Genomic DNA, 22,488 nt, shown 5'->3' with positions numbered 1-22,488 from the left:
GAGGGAGCGAGGGAGCGAGGGAGCAACCAACCAACAAAAACGATGGATTTCCTGGAATGCCAGACTCGGACATTTGGACCAAATATTTCAATACTTTATTCCCCAAATCCAAGGATCAGAAACAAGACTATATACACCTTCAGCAAATCACAAGAAAGTTCTAGAGTCAAAAGATAAAGACCTCAGCTGACAGACTGTTTATATTATAATAAAAATATCCCAAGATGGTCACTTACAGAATTTTGAGGATTTAGTTTCATTTTCATCCCTCGTATCATCTCAAAATCTTTCATAGTTCTGTAAAACAGATTTATCATTAATTGTTAGGACAAAATTTTCATAATTACATTATAAAAGAACTAGTCTGCTTATGTTACTTTCCAATATTCATGATAAAATTAGAAGTAATTTGTAGTGCAAATGCAACCAGTATTAACCAAATTTTACATGTGCTAGAAAAAACAATAATATATACATCAGTAAATTACTACAATTTCTACCTTAAAAAGCACCTTGGCAGAGATATGTCTTGAAAGTACTAAAAGCCTGGAAAAACTAGCAGTGTTAACAGAAACATGCGAAGTGCAAAGTGTTAATCAGTAAACTTTAAACCACTGCTTTTTTGTGTGCTTTTTTTTTTTTGCGGTACGCGGGCCTCTCACTGCTATGGCCTCTCCTATTGCGGAGCACAGGCTCCGGATGCGTAGGCTCAGCGGCCATGGCCCACGGGTCCAGCCACTCCGCGGCATGTGGGATCTTCCCGGACCGGGGCATGAACCCGTGTCCCCTGCATCGGCAGGCGGACTCTCAACCACTGCACCACCAGGGAAGCCCTAAACCACTGCTTTTTGCTACACCTTAGAAAAGAGGCTAACAAATTACTTCCTATAAAAGAATATTAACATAGATTATATTTAAGATTGCTAGTCGTAATTTTTCCCCTACCGAAAACCTCCAGCTGGGCAATGATCAAATACGTACTTAGTATTTGCAGAATGTGAAACTTCTGTTAGAATGAACTCCTACATGCCACTGTAAAAGTCTGAAGGTACGTCTGCTCAAAATATAATCTATAGCTACATACAAGTGAAAAAGAAGAATGTTTAACCAGCAAGGCAAAGTAGAATAGTCTCAAATAACTGCATAATCAACACTACTTCATTATATCAAAGCCACAACAGCTCACTGCATTGAAAGATAATTTTAGAATTTATAAATATAATCCAAATTGGAGAGGACTGTGTTCTAAGGCATGAGTTTATAACAGAAAATGGAAATTGGAGCTAAAATTGACACGCTGGTGCAGTCAGGCAGCAAACGAGGTTTTAGGCAGTGCCACAGGAGAGATCACGGTCTCTCACAAACGTGCCATGACTCGTCCTAGAGCCAGGGTGTCTGAAGGCTCCTGGGGGGCTGGCCCCCAGAAAGAGCACTACCAGAGTGGCCCCGAGGACGAGGGCCAGCCCAGGGGGCTGGGCAGGGAGAAGGCAGGCAGTTGTGACAGAGGGACCACTGAGAGCGCTCTTAAAGCACACAGCAGGGCAAACAGATCCGTCTACCATCCCCACCAGCCACCCACACTGAGGCCGAAAGAAGAGAAATACTACATTTCCAGCTGATGATAAAACTGATAGTACGAGCTAAAATATATAGTTTCAAAAGGTTTGGGAAATTTTAAGAAGTCCCTATCAATGATGAGTTCCTCAAGTCGGCTGACTGGTTCATCAGAGGGGACGGCCCAAGTTTCCGAGACTGTCACCTTCGGGGGACGACTTTGCACTTTCAAAGCAGGGCTCACTGGTCATCTAATCTCTTGAACAGTCCACAGATCTGACGCAATATTCCAACACTTATATTCTTAACAGCTCACTTACTAATTGTTTTTTTATAAATCAAGTCTTATAAAAAACCTAAATAAATAACATGTACTCTGAAGAGAATACAAAAACGAACCTTTCAGAGAGTTTGTCAGATAGCTTCTCAAGGAACTGCATGACAGTCTCTAAAATGAAAATCCAAAAGAAAATATCTTTAACTACACAAAATAAAATGTACATGCCTGTTAAAATTATAACGCAGTGATCATAAGTCCATACACTACGACGCCTTTAAAGTGAGGCTCCTCGAAGGGAAGCTGGGTTGCTAACATATGCTAGGCATTTCTGGATGATGATAATCTCTATTAAATAAACGAATTAAACTGACACAGTAATAATCAAAGCGTTAAACGATACCCCAAAATAAAAAGTTAAGGGGAAACGAAAGAAAAGAATCCAAAGGTTCAATCTATTTCTATCTATTCATATGTTTAAGGGAAAAAAATCTCTGCCAGACATGTCTAATTTTTTTCTGAGTTTTCAAGAGATAGCCTCTGATTTGTTCATAAAAATCACTACAACTTAGAAACATCAGATTTTAAAAATCAGTGTTTTTCTGGGTAAATTTTTTTAATTTATTTTTTGCGGTACGTGGGCCTCTCACTGTTGTGGCCTCTCCCGCCACGGAGCACAGGCTCCGGACGCGCAGGCTCAGCAGCCATGGCCCACGGGCCCAGCCGCTCTGCGGCACGTGGATCTTCCCAGACTGGGGCACGAACCCGCGTCTCCTGCACCGGCAGGCGGACTCTCAACCACTGCGCCACCAGGGAAGCCCAATATTTTTATTTTTATATACACAGCAGAATAATCTATTTAGGATCAGTATCCAAAGAAAATATTGCAAAATTAGAACATTAAAAATTTAGGCTCTATTGGAATTTTTTTTTTTTAACTACTTAAAATACTTCAGCCATAAGTCACTATCACTATTTTGTACAAACCCACAAAGGCAATGTAGTGGAGTTACTGTTGTTTCCCATGATAGGAAATTTTTCATGTGACTTTTTGAATTTAGCACTTTTTGTCACTGTTTAACATGTACAGAGCTTTCACATGTATTTGAGAGTAGGCTGCACACTCTGTTTTTCTATTTTCCAGATGGTCTTTTATGTTTCAGTTTCTTGTTCAGTTTATCTCTTTTCTGAGTAAAATAAGAGGCTGGGGAAAGGACGGACCTAAACCAGGAACCCAGGGGTCTCCCCACCATCAGTGCTGAACCAGCCCATATCTCGTAACCTGAAAAACGCTGCCTCATTTTAGACGGTGTTAAGAAAAACAACTGTTATTTAGTTTAAACTGAAGTCTTTATTTCCGGATATCAAACCAGCTAGCATAGAGAACTGTTTTCAAATATATCTCTGTGTGTGCTTTTTATTTCAAAATAACCATTGTTTACTAACTTTCACCTATTTTGTTTTCCTAGCTCTCTTACACATGAAACATCTACCTCAATTACTCTACCTGGATACCGTCGTAGTATTCAATAAAAAGGAATGAGTTTGCCGGCCTCGGGCAAGCGCACGCCTCGCTGGAAGGTGACCCGGCACACCTGTCACGTGGGGTCCACCCTAACCTGTACCCCTCCCACCTCCTGCGCCCGCTGTCGACAGCTCACTGTTCCGCACTGTCCACCTCCAGCTTCACTTCCCTCATGAAACTTTCAACAACCATCCAAGCATCTGCAAACTTCCTGCGCTCCTAAAATCCCAGGGCATTGTTTCCCATATTCTGTGCATTTGGAACTGAAAAGACACTGACCTGTATTAAGGTTTATCTTTCTATGTATACGTCCAAGCTCCCCAACCAAATGACAGGTCACACGCGACACAACTGTGTGCACAGAGTCCAGCTCCAAGACATTCCTGTGCTAACCACCTTGGGAGCCGCGGATCTGCTGGCCATCACCCTGGGCGCTTGCTACTGCGGGGCCGGTGACCTCCAGTGACCTCCAGTCACTTGAGCTGGGGCTCAGTCCCCCCCTTCCCCGGGCTCCGGCTGCCCCCAGCGTCCAGGCAAGCCGACCAGTCTCGTCCTGGCGTGTGTGCGCCCCGCTGTCCATCAGTGTTTCCACCTGCACTGACCAACTGGCACCTCACACCTCACACAGACCCACCGCGCTCCTGCCCCGACCCCGTCAGCAGGAACTGTCTTCCCGGTGGCTCGTGTCCAAGGCCTGGCTCTGCCTTCGGGTGCCACACGCCCCAAACGTGACATCTCACCACCTGCATGCACAGCCGCCGTCGGCCTGGAGCAGCCGCGTCCCTCACCGTGGCTACTGCAAAGCACCTCCGGGTGCCCCTCCCTGTGGCGGTTCTCAGCCCCCTCGGCGGGGCCATGACCACTGAAGTCCCGGCTCAAACCCACCTCCCCCGACGACGAGCCTCGTTCAGCTGTGACCTCCCCCGGCCCCGCCCCGCGGGCTCCCCCTGTTCCTCCTCCCGGCCTCACACCTGCGCCCCCATCCGGACCCTCCGCTCACAGCCTCGTTCACCAGCCCTCGCGGACTGTGCGAGGCCGCACACCTCCTGACACGCGCAGTCCTCCCTTCCCTGTACCACTTTCTCCACAACCTGCAGGCGCCAGGAACAGACCGGACTCTTCCCTTGCTTTTCTGTTTTCCTCTGTCACCTGCACACAAGCAGGGATTCCCATCTGTTCTACTCGGATTTATCTCCAGCGCCTAGAGTAACATCTGGCACACAGCGGGCACTCAGTGCGTATCTGTCGAACCAATGAACTGAAAGAGCCGATGCAGGTGACACAGAAAAAGGGGCAGGTGGTCGCAGGTGGCCTACGGAGGAGCATGAATCGAGAGCCTGCCACTTCTTAGCAATCGACCTGACCTGCAGTTCCTCATCCGTGAAGTGGATACAACCGTCTATCTCACACGGCTACAGAGGAATGAAAGGAAACAATGGCCCAGAGTAGGCATTACATAACTATTACATATAGTATAAAATAATAAGACGTCATTATAACAACGTGGTGACAACAGTGACTACGGAAAAGCACCCGAGGGGACAGAATACCTGTTTGGGAGCTAAAGTATATAACACAGATTTAAGTGTTCTATGAGTTCAGGGACGAAGGAGCCCAAGGGACGTGGAAACGTTTTAACAGGCTTCATGGAGAGGGCGGTGGGAGCCCAGCACTGACACCCTGGATAGGATTTTGACGGACAGACACGCAGGCAGCAAGCAGGCCTCGAGTGCGGGAGACGTGCCCACGGCTGACTAGCGGGAGTGAGGCCAGGCCGAGGGGACGGCGTGCACGAGAAAGAAACAAGGCGGGCTGGGTTCAAGAAAACCTCCGAGGAGCTACGGACACCGCAGGGAACACGGGAGGGACAGAGACAGCACAGCGCACCTCCCAGTGCCCCCCGACCCCGCGATCGGCACATCTGTTCCGACGCACGGCCAGAGACCCCGGGTGTCCACGGCCATCTGCTCCCCCCACTCAGCCCATCACCAAGTCATGCAAACCCAACCCCTACAACACACCTGGGTCTGAACAGCCCCACCATCGAGGCCACCCTACCCTGGACTCACTGTCTAAAATGTAACTGTAATTTACTACACACCTTTGAAAGATATGCTATATACATTTGTATCGTTTTCACTGCAAACCATTCTCCCTTATACATCATAAATCATAGAGAACTGAATGGAGCAAACCCAGGAGATGCTCCCCCCACGCCCGCCCCAGCACCAACTTTGCGAAGCAACACTCTTCTCTCTGAAAGGATGGGTTTTTACATGACCCAGCCTACAATGAACCTTGACTTCAGCAGAAATATTCTCTCTGACACTAATTCTAACCAATCCGGTTAGGCTCAGCACAGAAACCAGCTGAGTTAAAATGAAAACAATTCAAATCATCATCAGTGAAATTTTAAGTAGGATTTGCTCTCAACGTGTACATAAAAGTACATAGGTTGGGCAGAATACATTCCAAACTATTAGCTCTATTTAAAAATTCTTCCTAATAAAGAAGCAGAAATCTCAGTAACTGGTCTCTGACTATATGAAAAATAGAACAGCAATTTATAGCTATTTAAAATCATAAGTTCAGCCCATAAAAACCCTTTGTCCTTAAAGCTGGAGAAACAGGCTTACCTGGATTTTTAGCCATTGTTCCTTGGAGGGCTCTGTGGGAATATGTAGAATACCCCACTAACTTTGCCAGAAGATCTCTGTTGCTGAGCAATTCTTCTAAACATTTCAGTTGACCAGCATTGGGATAAAGAAAAATTTTATAAGCGGCTTCTCGCACCTATGTTTAGAAAGTGAAAGGTAAAAGACATCCATACACAGTACAAAGTCCTACACCATAATAATATAGGGTACCTCCCCCACTTTGTTCTGCAGGCGAGCAACGCTTTAGAATAATGGTCTCCACAAAGGGAATAAAGCTTCTGAATTCATCACTGGTATGGGAGACAAATCATACTCGACTGGGTTCTCTACTACGGGGCAGGGCGGCACAAATTTCAGCCAACACACGTGCCGTGAAGCACCTTTAACCAGGTGATGTGAAAACTCCTGCAATTAAAGTCTGAGTCCCTAGAATGGCCATCACTGCTGCTGTTCATCATACTTTGAAAATGAGGAGTCCTTTATGAAACAGGAATAATCAAACCATTTTCATCATTCAAAGCACTCACAGAATTAATAACCCCCAGTTCAATTTTTATGCTTAGTGACACTAACGTGTTTTTAAAGGTATGACTATCTTATCACTGAATTTGGGGGTCACAACAGACGTGGCCCCGGTACGGGGACCAAACTGCATGAAGGATGGAGCACACGTACCAAGTCATCCGGCACTTCTGTACGCAGACCATCCACCAGCACATGGTCCCCGGCCAGCTCGAAGTGTTGCCGAATGTGTTCCGGCAGGAGATGCTTCTCAATCTTGCTGGGAAAGTGGGTTCCCATGAGAAACGCGCTGCTCAGATCCAAGATTTTAACGTTCAGGTCCACCGCTCTTTTACGCTGTACGTACGGGCAGTAATAAAAGTTATTTAAGTAATATTTCACAACTTAATAGGTGATCTATCAGCAAATCAACATATAGAGCTGAATTATAATTTAATAAGATACTAAATATATTAAGTGATAAAATGAATACTGAATATAATTTGTATCGTAAATGTTTAATTTTATTTATTTATTTATGGCGGTGCTGGGTCTTCGTTTCTGCGCGAGGGCTTTCTCCAGTTGCAGCAAGTGGGGGCCACTCCTCATTGCAGGGCGCGGGCCTCTCACTATCGCGGCCTCTCTTGTTGCAGAGCGCAGGCTCAGCAACTGTGGCTCACGGGCCCAGCCACTCCGCGGCATGTGGGATCCTCCCAGACCAGGGCTCGAACCCGTGTCCCCTGCATCGGCAGGCAGACTCTCAACCACTGCGCCACCAGGGGAGCCCCATAACTGTTTAGTACACAGTAATGTACTACAAATGTTAACTCTACTTTCGATAGATATTTAATATCCTGACCAAAAAGTTATCTTACGGATTTTTAGTGCTTCTAGGCTTTAAGACGTATGTAACTTCTAGAGTTCTATTCAAAGTCTGGGTTACACAACGCATCTGTGAAATTAACAACATTGGGAAGTCCAGGTCCTCCCCTGGCCCTGAAAACCTCTTAGTTAAGTGAGCCAGGGAGTAGTTGAATCTGTTTGATATGATACTTAAAAGTATTCTGAGACTAAACACATGAAGTATTTGAAGGGCAGATTAGAAAATATTCTCAGTCTTAAAAGATCAGATACAAGGGCAGGGGAAGGAAGGTATAATCAACACGGCTCTTCGCTGAAGTGCAGCGAAGGGGCACTTCCGAAGCTCTGCTGGGCAGCCACTTGCGGGGCTACAGCAGGACAGCAGCAGAGAGGTGAGGAGGGCTGGAGTCGGGGCTGCTGGGGCAGGACCACGTCCCGCAGCCCCACGGCTGGCACCGTCAGGCCTCAGGCCGTCAGTGACAGTGACAGAATGGGGTGGGTTTTCTCGTCGGTCACACCCCTAGGACACCAGCTCCTGAGAAAGCCTGTACCATCAAAGGGCTGCCACAAATGCTCGGGACGAGGCCCTCAGAACTGAGGCCAACACCACGGGCCAGACCCTCCTGGGGACACGGGGTGAATTTTCAGGCACTTGTTACAGGAAAACTAGACAGGCATCCAGACCTGGGCTCAGGACGGGCTTCAGGTGAAATCACAGGCAAGCTTCCCGGCAAGGGGGTCGATAGCTATTAACAGGTTCTAATCTACGCTAGGACCCTAACAAATGATTAGGCAGCACTAGTAGTTTTAAAAGATAACTATGTATGACGCAGATGTACCCTTGCTAAGCTGCCGGAAAAAACTTAGTGTATTTTAATAACAAAAAATTTCAATACAGACAATTCAAACTTCATAGGAAACATAAGTTTTCAGCTACTCCTGCATCTTTGTCATCCAGACTCTTCTCTTTGCCCGTTTTCTTTCTGATATGGCCATCTGTCACCCCCTAATGGTGACCAGTGGAATAACAAAAAAGAAAGACATCTGGAAATCATACTATAGTTCCAAAAACTTTCCTCAAAGCTTTTACTATTTAAAAAAAAAGTGATAAAATTAGTTATTTCAAGGAGTTCATCACCTGTTACAATCCCTGGAAAAATAAAAACGGTTTATTTCCCAACTTTACCAACAGTCTGCTAAGCATATCATTTCATCATTTGGACATAATTAAACATGCGGTACTCGGAGCTCTAAGAATGCTATGAAATTGTTGCATTTATTAAATGACTGCTGAAGAACACACTTCCTTTAATTTTTAATTGTATTCATGAGACCCTAAAATGTAAGTAAGGAATGACCTGGGAAGAATACAGGAAGAACGTAGGCCTTTACGGTTTGTAGGTTATGTTAGTGGCTGCATTTCAAGCTCTCTTAAAGTGTGCCGTCTCCCTTGCCCCCTGTCCTAGTGGAGCACCTCTGACAACAGACACTGAAGTGACAACACAGAGTTCCGCAGGTTTACGTTACTGCGTCTTCAATGTGGGTGGGCTTGCAGGGAGTTACCTGCTAGGAGGGGCAGCTGTCCTATTAAGAACACACGTTAGATAAAAGCAGCAAAGTCAGTGCTGGTGAAGCTGACCTTGACCTGACATGCTACTTTTTAATAAAGTTTCAAAAACATCTTTCATGAAGATTCTACAAAATAATAAAACTATTCTCCCAGATTCTCTAATAGCAAACTTCCTCCTGAAAGTATCGAATCTGATTAATGTTGGTGAGCACCATTATGATTCTCACACATTATTTTATTGAGCCTAAAACTCCTGTGCGTGAAAAAAGAGAACCCACACTCCCTGTCCTTGAGAGGCCTGTGATTCAGATAAGCAACACAGTAGTAACAACCTAAAGGTAAATGCCATGTGTGTGGAGTAAGTAAAATGTGGGTTCGGATGAATACAAAATTCCACCTGGGGGGTTGAGAACAGCTTTGCAGACACCATGGCCTGAAGATGAAGCTTAATGGGGATTTCAGACGGGCAAACCCAGAGGGGACAGAGGACCAGAGCAGGGAGGGCAGTGCCATGAGTAACACGGGGGTAGGGGCAGGGAGAGCTGGGGATTCTACGTATTAATCACCATTTATACTCCTTCAATAGGCAATGGGAAGGCACTGGAAGGTTCTGGGTGGGAGAGTAACAACTGAATCAGCACTTTAAGGAAAGTACCCCAATGGTCAGAGACAGGTTAGACTGACCGCCAGAAGGCCTGCAGGCAGGGCAGCTGGGCAGGCCCTGGAGTCGGCATGGCTTATGTAATAGCCTCCTCCACCTACACGCTCTGTGACCTTGAGGAAATCACATGACCTCTAGGTGCCTCAGCGTCTTCACCCATGAAACAGGAATAGTAGTAGTACCAACCTCAAAGCTGTTATGAAGATCTGATGAGAAACATGTGATTTAAAGAGCAAATGCTTAATCACTGTTACTTATAATGGGTGTAGGAAGACAATGGCTTTTAGGATGGCCCAGGTATTTGGCGATAAGGATCAAGGTGAGTTGTTTTGGGGATGCAGACAGAGGCAAGTGAAGCTCTACAGAAACAATCCAAGGACTTGGTCACTGAGATATGAAAGCACTGAGAATGGAAAAAAATGCAAACTGACTCCAAAATTGGATTTGGGTGACTCAGAGAATGGTGGCATTATTGGTACAGAGAAGTATTAATAACAAACTGGTCTGGAAAGGGGCAAATGTGTCCATTTCAGGCAATCTGAGTTTGCAGTAGAGCCTATCAGCCTTGGGGACTGCTGGGTTAGGCCAGGAGTCACATGTTGAGCCCTTAAGGCCACACAAGTACACAGACATGTGAGCGGCCTCAGAATTACTCACACTCAGCACCAACCAAAATGACAGCATCTACGCACGTGACACGTATTCCAATATCCTGCCCTCCACTTTCCAAGACACTTTGATAAACCAATCTCTGTTAATAGGTAAGTGGCTTTATCGTATATTTACCAGGAGAAACATATTTCTCTAAAAAAGAAAGAGGCACCGTAACAGTCTAGGCTGCAGGCAGGCAGGGTGAGACACTGCAGCAGGCAGCTCTTTGGGTGCTGGTTGGACCATGAAGTGAATAAGCACTCATTGGGATGTCATGTTCTAGAAGAGCAGCAGCCAGGGTGAGAGATCCTGAGGACAAAGGATGGGAACTTGAACAGATCGCTTTGCCTTGTTCCCACACATGTAAAATGAGGGGTCTGGACAAAGAAGGCCCCTCCCATCCCAGTTTCAACACGGTATAACCCATGCTTACTGCTTTCAGAATGAAACTATGGGGGTCTGTCCAAGACAGGTATTACATCAACAAACACACCTGCACTGGGTCTCAGCAATACTTCCTGTACTTCTGCAACCAGACCCTAATCTTCAACAGCGCCAGCTTTCCTACTCACTAGCTGGCCTTCCTGATACGGCCCATCTCATCCCGCTTCCATGACACCGAAAACGCCCTGCCTCAAGCCATTTCTTAACTCTGAATTATCCTGGGTGACAGGCGAACTTCCAGAGAGCACTATGTTCAAATACAACTTACAGGAGAATTTTATAACATAACCGACCTAGGTGTCTTTATAATATGGAAATTCAAGCAACATACAAGAACCACATCAACAATATACCAACTAGATACCAGTAAAACAAGAGGAGCCAAAAAACAAGGTTACCTTTTCTCTGTCCAGATGGATTCCACTGATTTCAAAATCAAACATAAACAGTTCGGCCACTCGCCTGTGAATCAAATAGGTGGCAGGTTAGAACAGGTAATGATAATTATGAACAAAAATCAGTGTTCTGCAAAATAAATCCATCTTTTTCAACCTTACTGCCCAAAAGCCGGATGTTTCAACACACACACACACACACACACACACACACAATTTGTTTGCTTGAAACCAGGAGCTTAACATCTTAGAAGTCAGGCAAAACAGCTGGCTGACTGACTGGGTTTTAAGCTTTCCTATGGATGATTTGGTATCAGATACACCGTGCTAACTATACAACAAGTCTTAAACTGACAATGAATGACAATTACTCCAACAAGGCCAAATTTTCTGCTTTTTTCTAGAAAGGAAAAAAATGTACATCTTTTCAACTATCTTTCCTTCAAGAATATCTGCTGCAAACTATACACAACGCACCAAATTAAGTCCTTGTGGGACATACACATGCTGCCTGAACTCTGCATGAAGGTGTGCATGCGTAACTGTAACACATCTCCTACTCAGCATGTGTACTGAACAGAACGATACTCTGCTCACCCATAAGGCGTGGCCCAGACGGGGATAAGTACTTTTTGAATGAATGAACATAAGGCAAAAGAAATAATAAGTTTCCTAACAGGGGTGCAAATAAAGTGCTTAGGGAGTTCAAAGACCATCAGTAATACCCTTCAACAGGTCAGCAATATCTGAAACATCACCTTTTTCTCCTGCTATCAAAAAGCAGACTCTTCATCAGCTTCAAGCCACCATCCTCTTCCCCTTGGGCTAAGTTTGCTTAGACTTAGGAGGAAAGATGGCTATTTCAAGAATGAGTACCACTGTGCTTTGTAGAAATCCAGTTTTTAATGATCGTAAAGTGCATCTGCAAACTTCACAATAGGCCCTAATTTTCCCAACCTTTCCTTAATGTAACAATTTCATCCTAATGTCAAGTATTAGCAGTAATAAAAAAGCAACAGCAGAACATAAAGTATCCCGGATAACACCTAAAGCAAGGGGCAACTTTTCAGTGATTTTCTCCTGTAATATTTTATACCTACAAGTTCATCTTTCCCTTTTTATTTTTTTTTAATTAATTAATTAATTTTTGGCCACATTGGGTCTTTGCTGCTGCATGCAGGCTTTCTCTAGTTGCGGTGAACAGGGGGCTACTCATTGTTGAAGTGCGTGGGCTTCTCATTGCAATGGCTTCTCTTGTTGCGGAGCACGGGCTCTAGGTGTGTGGGCTCAGTACTTGTGGCTCGCAGACTCAATAGTTGTGGCACACGGGCTTGGTTGCTCCATTGCATGTGGGATCTTCCCGGACCAGGGATCGAACTTGTGTCCCCTGCGTTGGCAGGCGGATTCTTAACCACTGCACCACCAGTCAAGTCCCCATCTTTCCCTTTTTAGTTATAAGCTAATTTAAGATGATTTACTTTCCCATTAGGGACCAGGGGAATCAAAATACTGAACTCGTGGGCTTTCCTGGTGGCGCAGTGGTTATGAATCCGCCTGCCAACGCAGGGGACACGGGTTCGAGCCCTGGTCCAGGAAGATCCCACACGCCGCAGAGCAACTAAGCCCATGCGCCACAACTGAGCCTGTGCTCTAGAGCCCGCAAGCCACAACTACTGAGCCCGTGTGCCACAACTACTGAGCCTGCACTCTAGAGCCCACGCACCACAACTACTGAGCCCGTATGCCATAACTACTGAAGCCCATGTGCCTAGAGCCCGTGCTCTGCAACAAGAGAAGCACCTGCAATAAGAAGCCCGTGCACCACAACGAAGAGTAGCCCCCGCTCGCCACAACTAGAGAAAAGCCCGCGCCCAGCAAGAGACCCAACAGCCAGAAATAAATAAAAAATAAATATTTATAAAAATAAAAATCTTACTGGCATCTTAGTAACATCTAGAAATGTGGTACATGTCCAATTAGCACAACTCCTTTGTACCTCAAATGGTCTGCCAGTCTACTTCCATTTCTATACATTAAATATGGGAAAGCAATCTGTAGTAAAGTCAGATCATGAACAACCTGCTGTTACTCAAAGTCAGCAGCAGCTCAGTATAAATCCAGCACAATTAGCAGGCATTCACCTTTTACTCATTTTGCTAACGAAGGTAATAATGCTCATACCTAAAATCATAATAAAGACCCATTGCTGTGATTGTACAGCCAGTTTTACCCATATCCTGAGCATCAGGATCAATGAACTGAAACAGGACCACAGGTGACTGCTTACAGGCAGACAGGTGAAGACAACCCCTCCCTGCTTCTCCCACGGCATGGTCACTCGTACACCAGATCAACATGAGACACCACCGCTGACTGACCCCTGCGGGCTGGGCGTCACTTGGGGTCACAGGCCACGTACGGAGACAGACAACAGAGAAGGAAGCAGACGGGGCCAAGTAAGCATCCCATAAAGAAAAAGGAGATAAACGAGTGCAAAAGGCAGGAAAAGACATTCGTCTCTGTGCCATGACACAAATAACATATAGGTGGGTTAACGACAAACTCTACCACGTCTTATAAATAAATAAATCTGAGCAAAGAAATATAACATCCACAGTCCTGTATCAAGTATATTTGTGTACTGAGTCAGAATTAGGTCTTTTCAATTCAGAATCATAAACGGTATGAACCAAAGCCAACCATTTCAAGGATCTTGACATCCACCAGTAAGCAAAAGCACTCTGCTTTCAGCTCCCGCCGTAGCAATGACAGAACTTTAGGAATGCAGCTGAATGGAACTGTCAACTGCTCACAGGAATCCATTCCCTGGAGAGGGCCCTGCCGCAGGCCGCGGCTGTGGGGCGCTAAGATGCAGCAGTGAACAAATCAGACCAGGCCCTGCCCTCGAGGAGCTTCCCGTCCAGCGGGTGGGAAAGCGGAGCCAACAAACGGGCAGAGGAGAGAAGGCTGGGAGCCTGAGGACCGAGAGAAGCGGAGCTGGGCGGGAGGCCGAGGTGAGACAGGCACAGAGCTCTCGGAGGAGATACCGTCTGAGTGGCGTCCAAGGAGGGTGCGGGACTCGTCGCGTGGGGAGAAACTGTCCGGACAGAGGGGCCGTGAGCGCAGGGACACCGAGGGAACGGCTTTCAAGCTCAGCTCCACAGTCACAACCGCGATGAATGCAAAGGAAGCAGTACCTGGTTTCTGGATCAAGGGAATCCACAAGTTTTTTATCAGCTAATAATCTTTGCAGACTTTGATATAATTCCACATTTGTGTTCAACCTAGAAAAATTACAAATAAAAAAAATTAAATGATTTTCTAGTAACTTCTTTTTTTGCTTTACGTGAAGAGAATGGTGTCAAGTTCCAGCATCCACATGGCCAGAGGCCAAAGGTTTGGGGTATTGTTTTGTTTCTTCCTTTGGACCAGGAATGGCATAACCGCAGTTAGTGAGGGACGGGAAGTGTGTTAGTACTAACTGTCCCGGAAAGCAAAAGCACAAACTGAAAGCCACAGTCCACAGCTGGGGACAGAAGAGCAGCCAGGACGTGACCCCGCTTCCATCCAGAACCAGCCGCGTCAGCAACGTGCCAAGGACCACTGGTTTCTCTAACAGGAGAGGAGCAGGGATGGGAGGGGAGGGACGACCTGCAGTCCTGACCGGGCGCCGGGCCTGGGCGGCCCTGGCTCACCCGCGGGAGTGGCAGGTCCACACCGGGGACAGCTCAAGGGCACAGGCTTCGGAGCCGCACCCTGCAGCCACAGGGGCCCCGGCTACCGTGCCCTTGGTCCGAAAGGGTTAGACCCTTAGTGGCCCCCAGGGTTCAACAAGACGCTGGGCACGGCCCCCAATCCCAGAGGAGGCGGCTACTGTCCGCAGCTGCACTCGGGCCCGGCCCACCCAGCACTGCCCGCCTGCCCGCCCGCGGCACCACCGACAGCTCCTGAGTCCCTCTCCCGAGAGCACAGTGCGGGCCAGAGCTCCTGCCTCGGGGAAGGGCAAGGGCTGAGCGCCGCCTGCAAGGTCCACTCAGGGGCTTGTGGGCGGTCAGGTTCCCCGGGCAGCTCACACACAATCAAATCCCTGCAGGTTCATACGAACCGAGGGGCCTCTGTCACCACGGTGCTCACGGGCCACCCTGAACCTGAGGGACCAAGGCAGCCCCGCCGGCCAAGAAACGCTCAGCAGAGGGGCAGGCTCGGCCTCTGCCCCAGGAACCGGGAGAAGGTCAGCAAGGACCGTCGCCTCCCCTGGCTGCTCGGCCCCCGGCTGCCCACATCCAAGGGCAGCTGTTCCGAGGTGGCCGGCCGGACCCACGTCCGAGGTTTGAGCAGATCTCCCATATCGTGTCCTACATTGCAGGACTCTGAGATAAAGCCTGTATTTTAGTCTATATTTGGCATTAATTCTAAACAAATACATCCAGTTTTATCCTTGCTTTTCCACCACTGGAAAGTCAGTCGATTCTACTTGGGCACTGGAAGGCTTCCTATGCAAAGCTGCCCTGGGCAGTTAGGGTGCAGCTCAGGCTACGGGAGAGAAGGAGCCAGCGATCAGGAGGGCGGAGGGCAAGGCTCTGGGTTCTGTCCAGTGACAACGGCCAGGTCCCTCGCGGCACCCACGCCCCCCCGGGGGGGCAGGGCCTGGTCCCAGCAAAGGACTGAGCTGTGCTCCATGGCCAAGGGGGGACCGCGGGCCGAGCCTCCGACACCACCTCTCTACCAACCGAGGCGCCCGCTGTCCTCCCGCGCAACCAGCAGCCCAGGTCCACTGACGCAGCACGCAGGCCCCGGGCAGGGTCCCGGCGCTCTAGCTCACCTCCCCAGCAGCCCTTGGCTCCAGCGCCTTCAGCACGCCGGGGTCTGGAGTTTGCAGGGACCAGCTTACCCGTTCAAGGAGCCAAATTTCACACGCACCATCTCCAAAGGGCAAACGCTGCCAGGGGCACCGGCCAGCAGCCTTACGCCCCACGCGAGCTCCGGGGGATGGAGGGGCCTCCGCTGGGCTGGGAGGCACAGGTCCCGAGGTCTTTCCAGCCAGGGGGCCGGGCGCCCGCACTGGCTGACTCCCCATCCTGGTGGGCGCCCTGTCCCCTCCCCGTTACTCTGACCAGTATTCTTACATTTACTCCGAATCCCTTTCAAGTGACAGACTTCACCCCAGACTTCACCCCAGACTTCACCCCAGCCTGCGCCTGCCGCAGCTCCCAGACTGCCTTTACGATGGGCCCAGATGCCCCAAATCCCAGCCCCAAGGGGACCGCAAGGCCACCGGGCAGAGGTGACCACGCTGACCTCTCGCCCTGCGGCCACAGCTCCAGGGCGACAGCGATTCCATCGCACGGCCATGTGCCAGCTCGCGCTGCCCGCCCCGAGACGCTGGCGATCCCTTCAACGAGGAGAACGAGGACCCCGGGTGTCCGCCGCGTGCCCCCCAGCACCACAAGCACTTTGCGTTTACCGTCTCGTCCTCCTCCCAGCAGCCCTGAGACACAGATCACTCCACCACCCCCCCGACCAGTGAGGAAACCGAGGGACAGCAGACAGGGAGGCGCCCCAGAGTCAGGCCGTGGGCTCCCCACACCCGCCCGCCCCGGGCAGCCCTGTGGCTCACACACCAACCCCACGCCCCATCCCCGCCGGCGGGGCGAGCCCTGCACACAGACGACCTGGGGCAGACCCGGGGCCCCGGACATACGTCTCCACCATGGCGCCAATGCTCCGACAGGCTTCCTCCGCGGCCTCTCTGAACGCTGCCTCGGGGTGAGCGATTTTCACAAAATCGGCCTAATGGAGGGGAGACAAAAGCAAAAGGGCGTTTGACGGGAAGCTTGCTTCCAGGGTCTGAGGGCGAAAATGAAAACGTGAACTTTAAAATGTGCCATTTGCCTTGACCAGGAATTTCCATTACTGGAACTTTCCTAAGCCGGCGGGAGGGGCAGCTTCTTCCTGAACATTCATTAATTCTGTTATTCCCGGGAACCAAGTCCGTTTCATTTCCTAATACATTCCAAAATACTCTTACTGACTTTATTTTAGAGAAGTCTCCCTCCTGCAAATGTAAAAACCAAGTGAATTCTTCCTACTTCTATCATTCAAAAGAGAAGAGTCTCGCTTCAAATGATCCGGAGCTTTCTCCCTAAGTGTTCCCACCTGGCTCCATGGAACACTGCTTGAGGCGCTTCTAGTTAACACTCACACCTGGTGTCCTTTCCAGGCTGAGTTAAGTGCATCCCAGCCGTCCTGCAGAGAACAAAGACTGCCTCTGAGTAAACAGGACTCCCCGGCTGCAGCCTACCTGGCGCAGGACCAGAGCTGCTGTACTGACCTTAGAATTTAACTAAGCCAGAATCCCTTTTTTAATTTTTTTTAATGAAATCTCATAAAACTAGATTTTAGTTTTCATGTTAACTGCAGTACACTGCAAAACAGAAATGCAGGGAAACTACAAAAAACTGCGTATTTTCTTCATTCTCATGAAGACAACATATACGGCTAAAACGTGAAACAAAATCACCACGAAGTAAAATGCCCTAATTTTACTATCAAATAGTTTATGTAGAAACATATAAATCCATAGTTTGATACGACATTTGACGTAACAGTAGGATAACATCTGCACTAAGGCACCTGGAAAGTGAGCTGTGTAAACTTTAAAAGATGCTGTATAAATTACTCATCTGCATGCTGCACAATTTACAATCAATATTGAAATTCAAAACACCAGCATACGTTTTAAAACTCGTTTGTGATAGTGGTGAGGAAAATAATACAGTTCCACGGGGACTGTGTTAAGAAAGAAAAAGAAAACAAAAGGACCAGTTTATAAAACTCCTGCCTTACATGGTACTGATCTCACTAGCCGGTAAAATCTTAAAAATTCAAAAAAGGAAGAAGATTCTTTGAGCTTTTTGACCCAAATATTTACATGTATAAATCACATCCTAGTCTTTTTGAATGAGACATTATCAAACTTCATAAATATAAAAAACTTCAAAAATAGGGCAAGCTATGGGGCAGAGAAGTTAAAATCTTTTAGTGAAGAGCAGAAGTAGAAATGTGGAAAAAATGCTAGAACACTGGTTAATTAAGACAGAGGCTAAGACAACAAACACCCAGTAAGTTCTGGGATTTCTGACCGCAAAAGCCAATACTCGATTACAAATAAGTGAAATTTGCTGACCCGCGCTTTCCTTTCAGATTTCAGCGGCACCGTTAAGCAGAGACGGTTCGAAACCTCTTTTCTGACCGTACGCCTCCCACGTCCCTCAACAAGATGAGCCCTCGCTGAGCACATCCTGGAGGGACAGAACCCGAACCCAGAAAAAGCAAGAGCTGACTACGGAGCCCGCGGCACAGCTCACTTCCCCTCAGGAAAGCCCTTCAGGGTGGATACTCTGCTCATCTCTTTACAACCGGGAAACTTGCAGCAGTGGGTCTAGGACAGCGGAGGTGCTACTGGCTCAGTGCAGATGCTGAGAGCAAGGAGGCTCTCGAAGAAGGAAACCACAGACGGGGGGCTGCCACCCTGGTGAAGAAAGTCAGCCTCAAACAGTAAATATGATTCCACCTACCTGATACTTAAGAAAAGACAAACTACGGGGATGGAGAACAGATCAGAGGTTGCCCGAGGTGAGAGGCAAGGTGGTGCGACGCACAGGGAGCGTTCTGGGGGTGATGGAAGTTACGCAGCCTGACCGCGGGGCGGCTACATGCACACAGAGTCCACGTTCACAGACTTGCACCATCCCTTAGAAGAAGTAGATTTTACTGCGTAATAATTTTGAAAATAAACACTTTCTCACAAGACGGGGAGGTGACCTTCCTGCCACTCCAGGTAAGGTTCCATCCGGCCCGGGCGGCAGCAGCCCTGGAAGCGTGGAGAGCGAGGCCTCTGCGGCCAGACTGCCTGGACACGAAGCCCAGCTCCACCACTCGTGGGCCGGGGAACTTAAACTCTTAGTGCCTTTCTTTCCTCGTCGACAGGTGGAGACATGCCCAGAAGGCTGCATCAGTCAATCCAGGTGAAGCTCTTAGCTGGGTCCAGTGCCAACAAGAGCTACAAAACAGTCAACACCAGAACATAAGCCCCACGAGGTCGGACCACACTCCCAGTGCCCGGCCAGGGTGGGGCTGCGCGTAGAATGAACATGAAGAAAGAGCTGTACAGACAGGAGCAGGCGTGACCACGACTGGGGACTTGCGCGCCACTACGATGTCGCGGCCACCCCGGGCTGAGAGGGAAGCCTGCTTCCACCTCGGCCGTGGGCGTCTCAGCTGGAGGAGAGACCTGAGGGCACGTCTATCTCAACACATGGGGAAAAGACGCCTTTGATACAAGTTTGATGTCAAAACCTTATTTTTGATCAGAAAAGACATTCCTGAAAAGGCTTATAAAAACTAGTTTTCTTCTAAGATTAATTTTATTGTAAAGATACAGATAAATGTTCTACTAGAATTTTGGTAGACATTTTTATAAATGAAGAACCTCTGTAACATGAAGAATCTTTGCCATGTGTGTAATCATTCTTCCATTACATATTACATATCTATTTTATTAAATATACGTATTAAAGTACGAGTACTAAATCTGACCTTTCCTGTACATTCCTCCCATTCAACAGCACACTTCACTATAACAGATTACACCCAAGAGCTCTCAAACAGTTCAGACATTCCTGACTTTACAGTCCAGTACTGAACCTAATACACTGAGCTTAACTTGCAAAAGTGAGAAGTGGTCTGCGGCCCATGCCCGGCGTCTTACCAAGTCGGCCACCCTGCACAAGGAGTCCGAGAGCTCGTCAAAGATGAGCACGGTCTGGGGCCCAGGAGGCGCAGAGCACACGCGGCACACCAGCTGCTCCGTTTTCCTCAAGGCCTTCTCCTGGGCGACACGGAATCCTTCTGGGGCGCTGAGCTCAGGAACTCCAAACAGGCCCTGAAACCCAAAGAACAGTTTCCACCGATAACTAAAAACGTGACCCGGGGGTATTCAATACAAATACTTTTTCTGTAAACAAAATCTTGGTTTTCATTGATATTTCATATCATGGTGACACCTGTCATCACAGGTATCACTTTCACATTCCCCGCGACATTCCACATATGACACTAAAAACGTTTTAGAATGTAATTTTTCTTCAATTTTTAATTATTTTATAAAAAACAAAAATAGAATGATATGGGTTCAAAATCCAGCTCTGTCACTACCACAGAACCTAACTCACGAAGTGGCAAGGATTAAACGACACACGTTTTTAAAAAACATTTTAACAGTGCCTGGCACACAGAAAGCGTTTAACAAATGTCAGCTGTAACCGCTATCAGCTGTGTGACCCTGGTCAAGTTGTCTCTCCTCCTTGGCCTAATTTCTTCATCAGGCATGAAGGGATGACAGTATGTGCTGTGTCTCACAGCACGGACACAGGAACAAGGTTAGTAAGTTCTCAAGACCCTGCCCGGCACTGAGTGAGGTCCAGGGCACAGCGTCAAGCACTCCACAAACTATGAACTAGGAACGGTGAGTTGATTGCTGAGTACATATATATTTTAGAAAGATTTAATAAACATGCTAAAACAAGTCACAGGCGGAAACTGGCAGCAAGTTTTATACCTTCCAAAAGCATTTCAACACCTTGATAAAGATAAAAATCACTATCTAATGGGAAGGAAGGACCATCTTCTTGTACCGGTTCGATCACACTTGTTATGATGCCCAGGAAGGCAGACAAAAACCACGAACACTTATCACACATCGACGGCATGCCACAAGTGTACCCTGTACTTTACACAGGTTCTCCCGTGTAAATCACACAATCCTAGAGCACAAACCATCAATCACCTTTTTACAGATAAGGTAACTTTCAGAGGTTAAACGAACATGTCTGTGGTCACTAGCAAACAGTGGGAAAGCCACAACCTCAACTTGCTCCAAGCATCCCTAAAGCCCACACGTTCTCCACGCTCACGGACTGCAACTGGTGTTGGAAAGTCTCGCCTCTGCAGAAGGGCAGCTCCGGGGACTAGGAACCCCGCTCTTCGCCATTTTAACCAGCTGCCCAACGCAGGGCCCAACACAGGCAGGAACTCACGAATGAGGCAAATGAACAGGGCCAGACCGCTGTGTAGACAGCTTTGTATCAAGAGATGCTTAACATGTCAATTGCGGGAAATACCAAGAGATGAAGCTTTCAGGCCTGACAAGGCCCACTGTTTCTGCAAGAAGGAATGCAGGAAGTTGTTAACTTCTTTTCAAACTATATTAACGAGTTGGAGAAAATAAAGACAGGCAGCGGCAAAACAGAATTAGGACCAAAAATATACTTGGTTATTACAATGATTTAATATGATTCAATTACAGACTTTATTTTCACTTCTCAGCACACCTCCCCACACTCCTCTGGGAATTCTAAATCTCAGCCTACTAAGTTATGGTGATACCAGAAAACTACATAAGCCTTTGGGTTTCTTTTTTTAATCAAAAACCAATTCACATATTTGAAAATCTGCTATCAGCACCTAAAATTATGATGTACAAAAGAAAAATTAATAAAGCTAAAATTAGATCTAGTTCATCCACCCATAACCAAGCTTACCCCTCACGCCTTTTTGCTCAGTACCCACAGGCTGTGCTCGTTCTCACACCAATTATGTCAGTACTAACGTTATTTACCCCCATGGAAGTTGGTGTAGCAAATTTCATTCAAAAATAATTTTAAAACGAAGAAATTTGGGCGTTAAATAAGAAAAACTCACCTTATTAGGCTCACTGTAATTATATCCCACACTCATCTTTCCAAGAAAGGCAATAGAAATAATGAAAAAATTAAAAAGACAAAAATAAAAGTAACAGTGCAAAGTGAGCAAAATCCATAAATGCAAAGTAAAGCAGACACAGGTGAATCCCTTCCAAGCTTTCCTTCCTTTCACCTTTAATTCAGTCAATCATTCAATAATGAGTTTCAGGAGGTGGGCGGTGGAGGAGGGAAGGAGTGGGAGTTTGGGGTTAGCAGATGCAAACTATTATATACACGATGAATAAACAACAAGATCCTACTGTAGAGCACAGGGAACTATATTCAATATCCTGGGCTAAACCATAATGGAAAAGAATACGAAAAAGGATGTATATGTGTATAACTGAGTCACTTCGCTGTACAGCAGAAATTAACACATTGTAAATCAACTCGACTTCAATAAAATAAATTTTAAAAAAGAAAAAAATAATGAGTGTCTACTAAATGCCAGACACCGAGCGGGTCGCGTGTATACACAAACAACTAGAACAACACAAGAAGTCAGTGATTTTCTGTGGGAAAATCTACGTGATAGGCTGCACCGCCTTAGAGGACTCTTCTAACTCGGTGTTTTAAAGGAAAAGAAACAA

General features: G+C 47.2%; 1 protein-coding gene across 1 annotated transcript in view; it reads right to left on the bottom strand.

Moving 5' to 3' along the window:
- The window catches only part of MIPEP (mitochondrial intermediate peptidase), a 134,606-nt gene that overhangs the window by 111,499 nt on the left and 619 nt on the right, over positions 1–22,488 (bottom strand). The window contains exons 2-9 of the mRNA XM_027116685.1: positions 19,867–20,040; positions 16,798–16,886; positions 14,294–14,380; positions 11,100–11,163; positions 6,689–6,871; positions 5,993–6,149; positions 1,954–2,002; positions 237–297 (exon numbers count right to left, since the gene is read on the bottom strand). Coding sequence (XP_026972486.1) covers positions 237–297; positions 1,954–2,002; positions 5,993–6,149; positions 6,689–6,871; positions 11,100–11,163; positions 14,294–14,380; positions 16,798–16,886; positions 19,867–20,040 — 864 coding nt within the window. The remainder of the gene's footprint in view (positions 1–236; positions 298–1,953; positions 2,003–5,992; positions 6,150–6,688; positions 6,872–11,099; positions 11,164–14,293; positions 14,381–16,797; positions 16,887–19,866; positions 20,041–22,488) is intronic.

This window comes from Aethalodelphis obliquidens, unplaced genomic scaffold, assembly GCF_003676395.1.
Source record: "Aethalodelphis obliquidens isolate GAN/ISIS:26980383/991018 unplaced genomic scaffold, ASM367639v1 scaffold16, whole genome shotgun sequence".
NCBI classification, from domain to species: domain Eukaryota; kingdom Metazoa; phylum Chordata; class Mammalia; order Artiodactyla; family Delphinidae; genus Aethalodelphis; species Aethalodelphis obliquidens.
The sequence above is the reverse complement of the archived record's forward strand: the minus strand, read 5'-3'. Positions and strand labels throughout refer to the sequence as shown.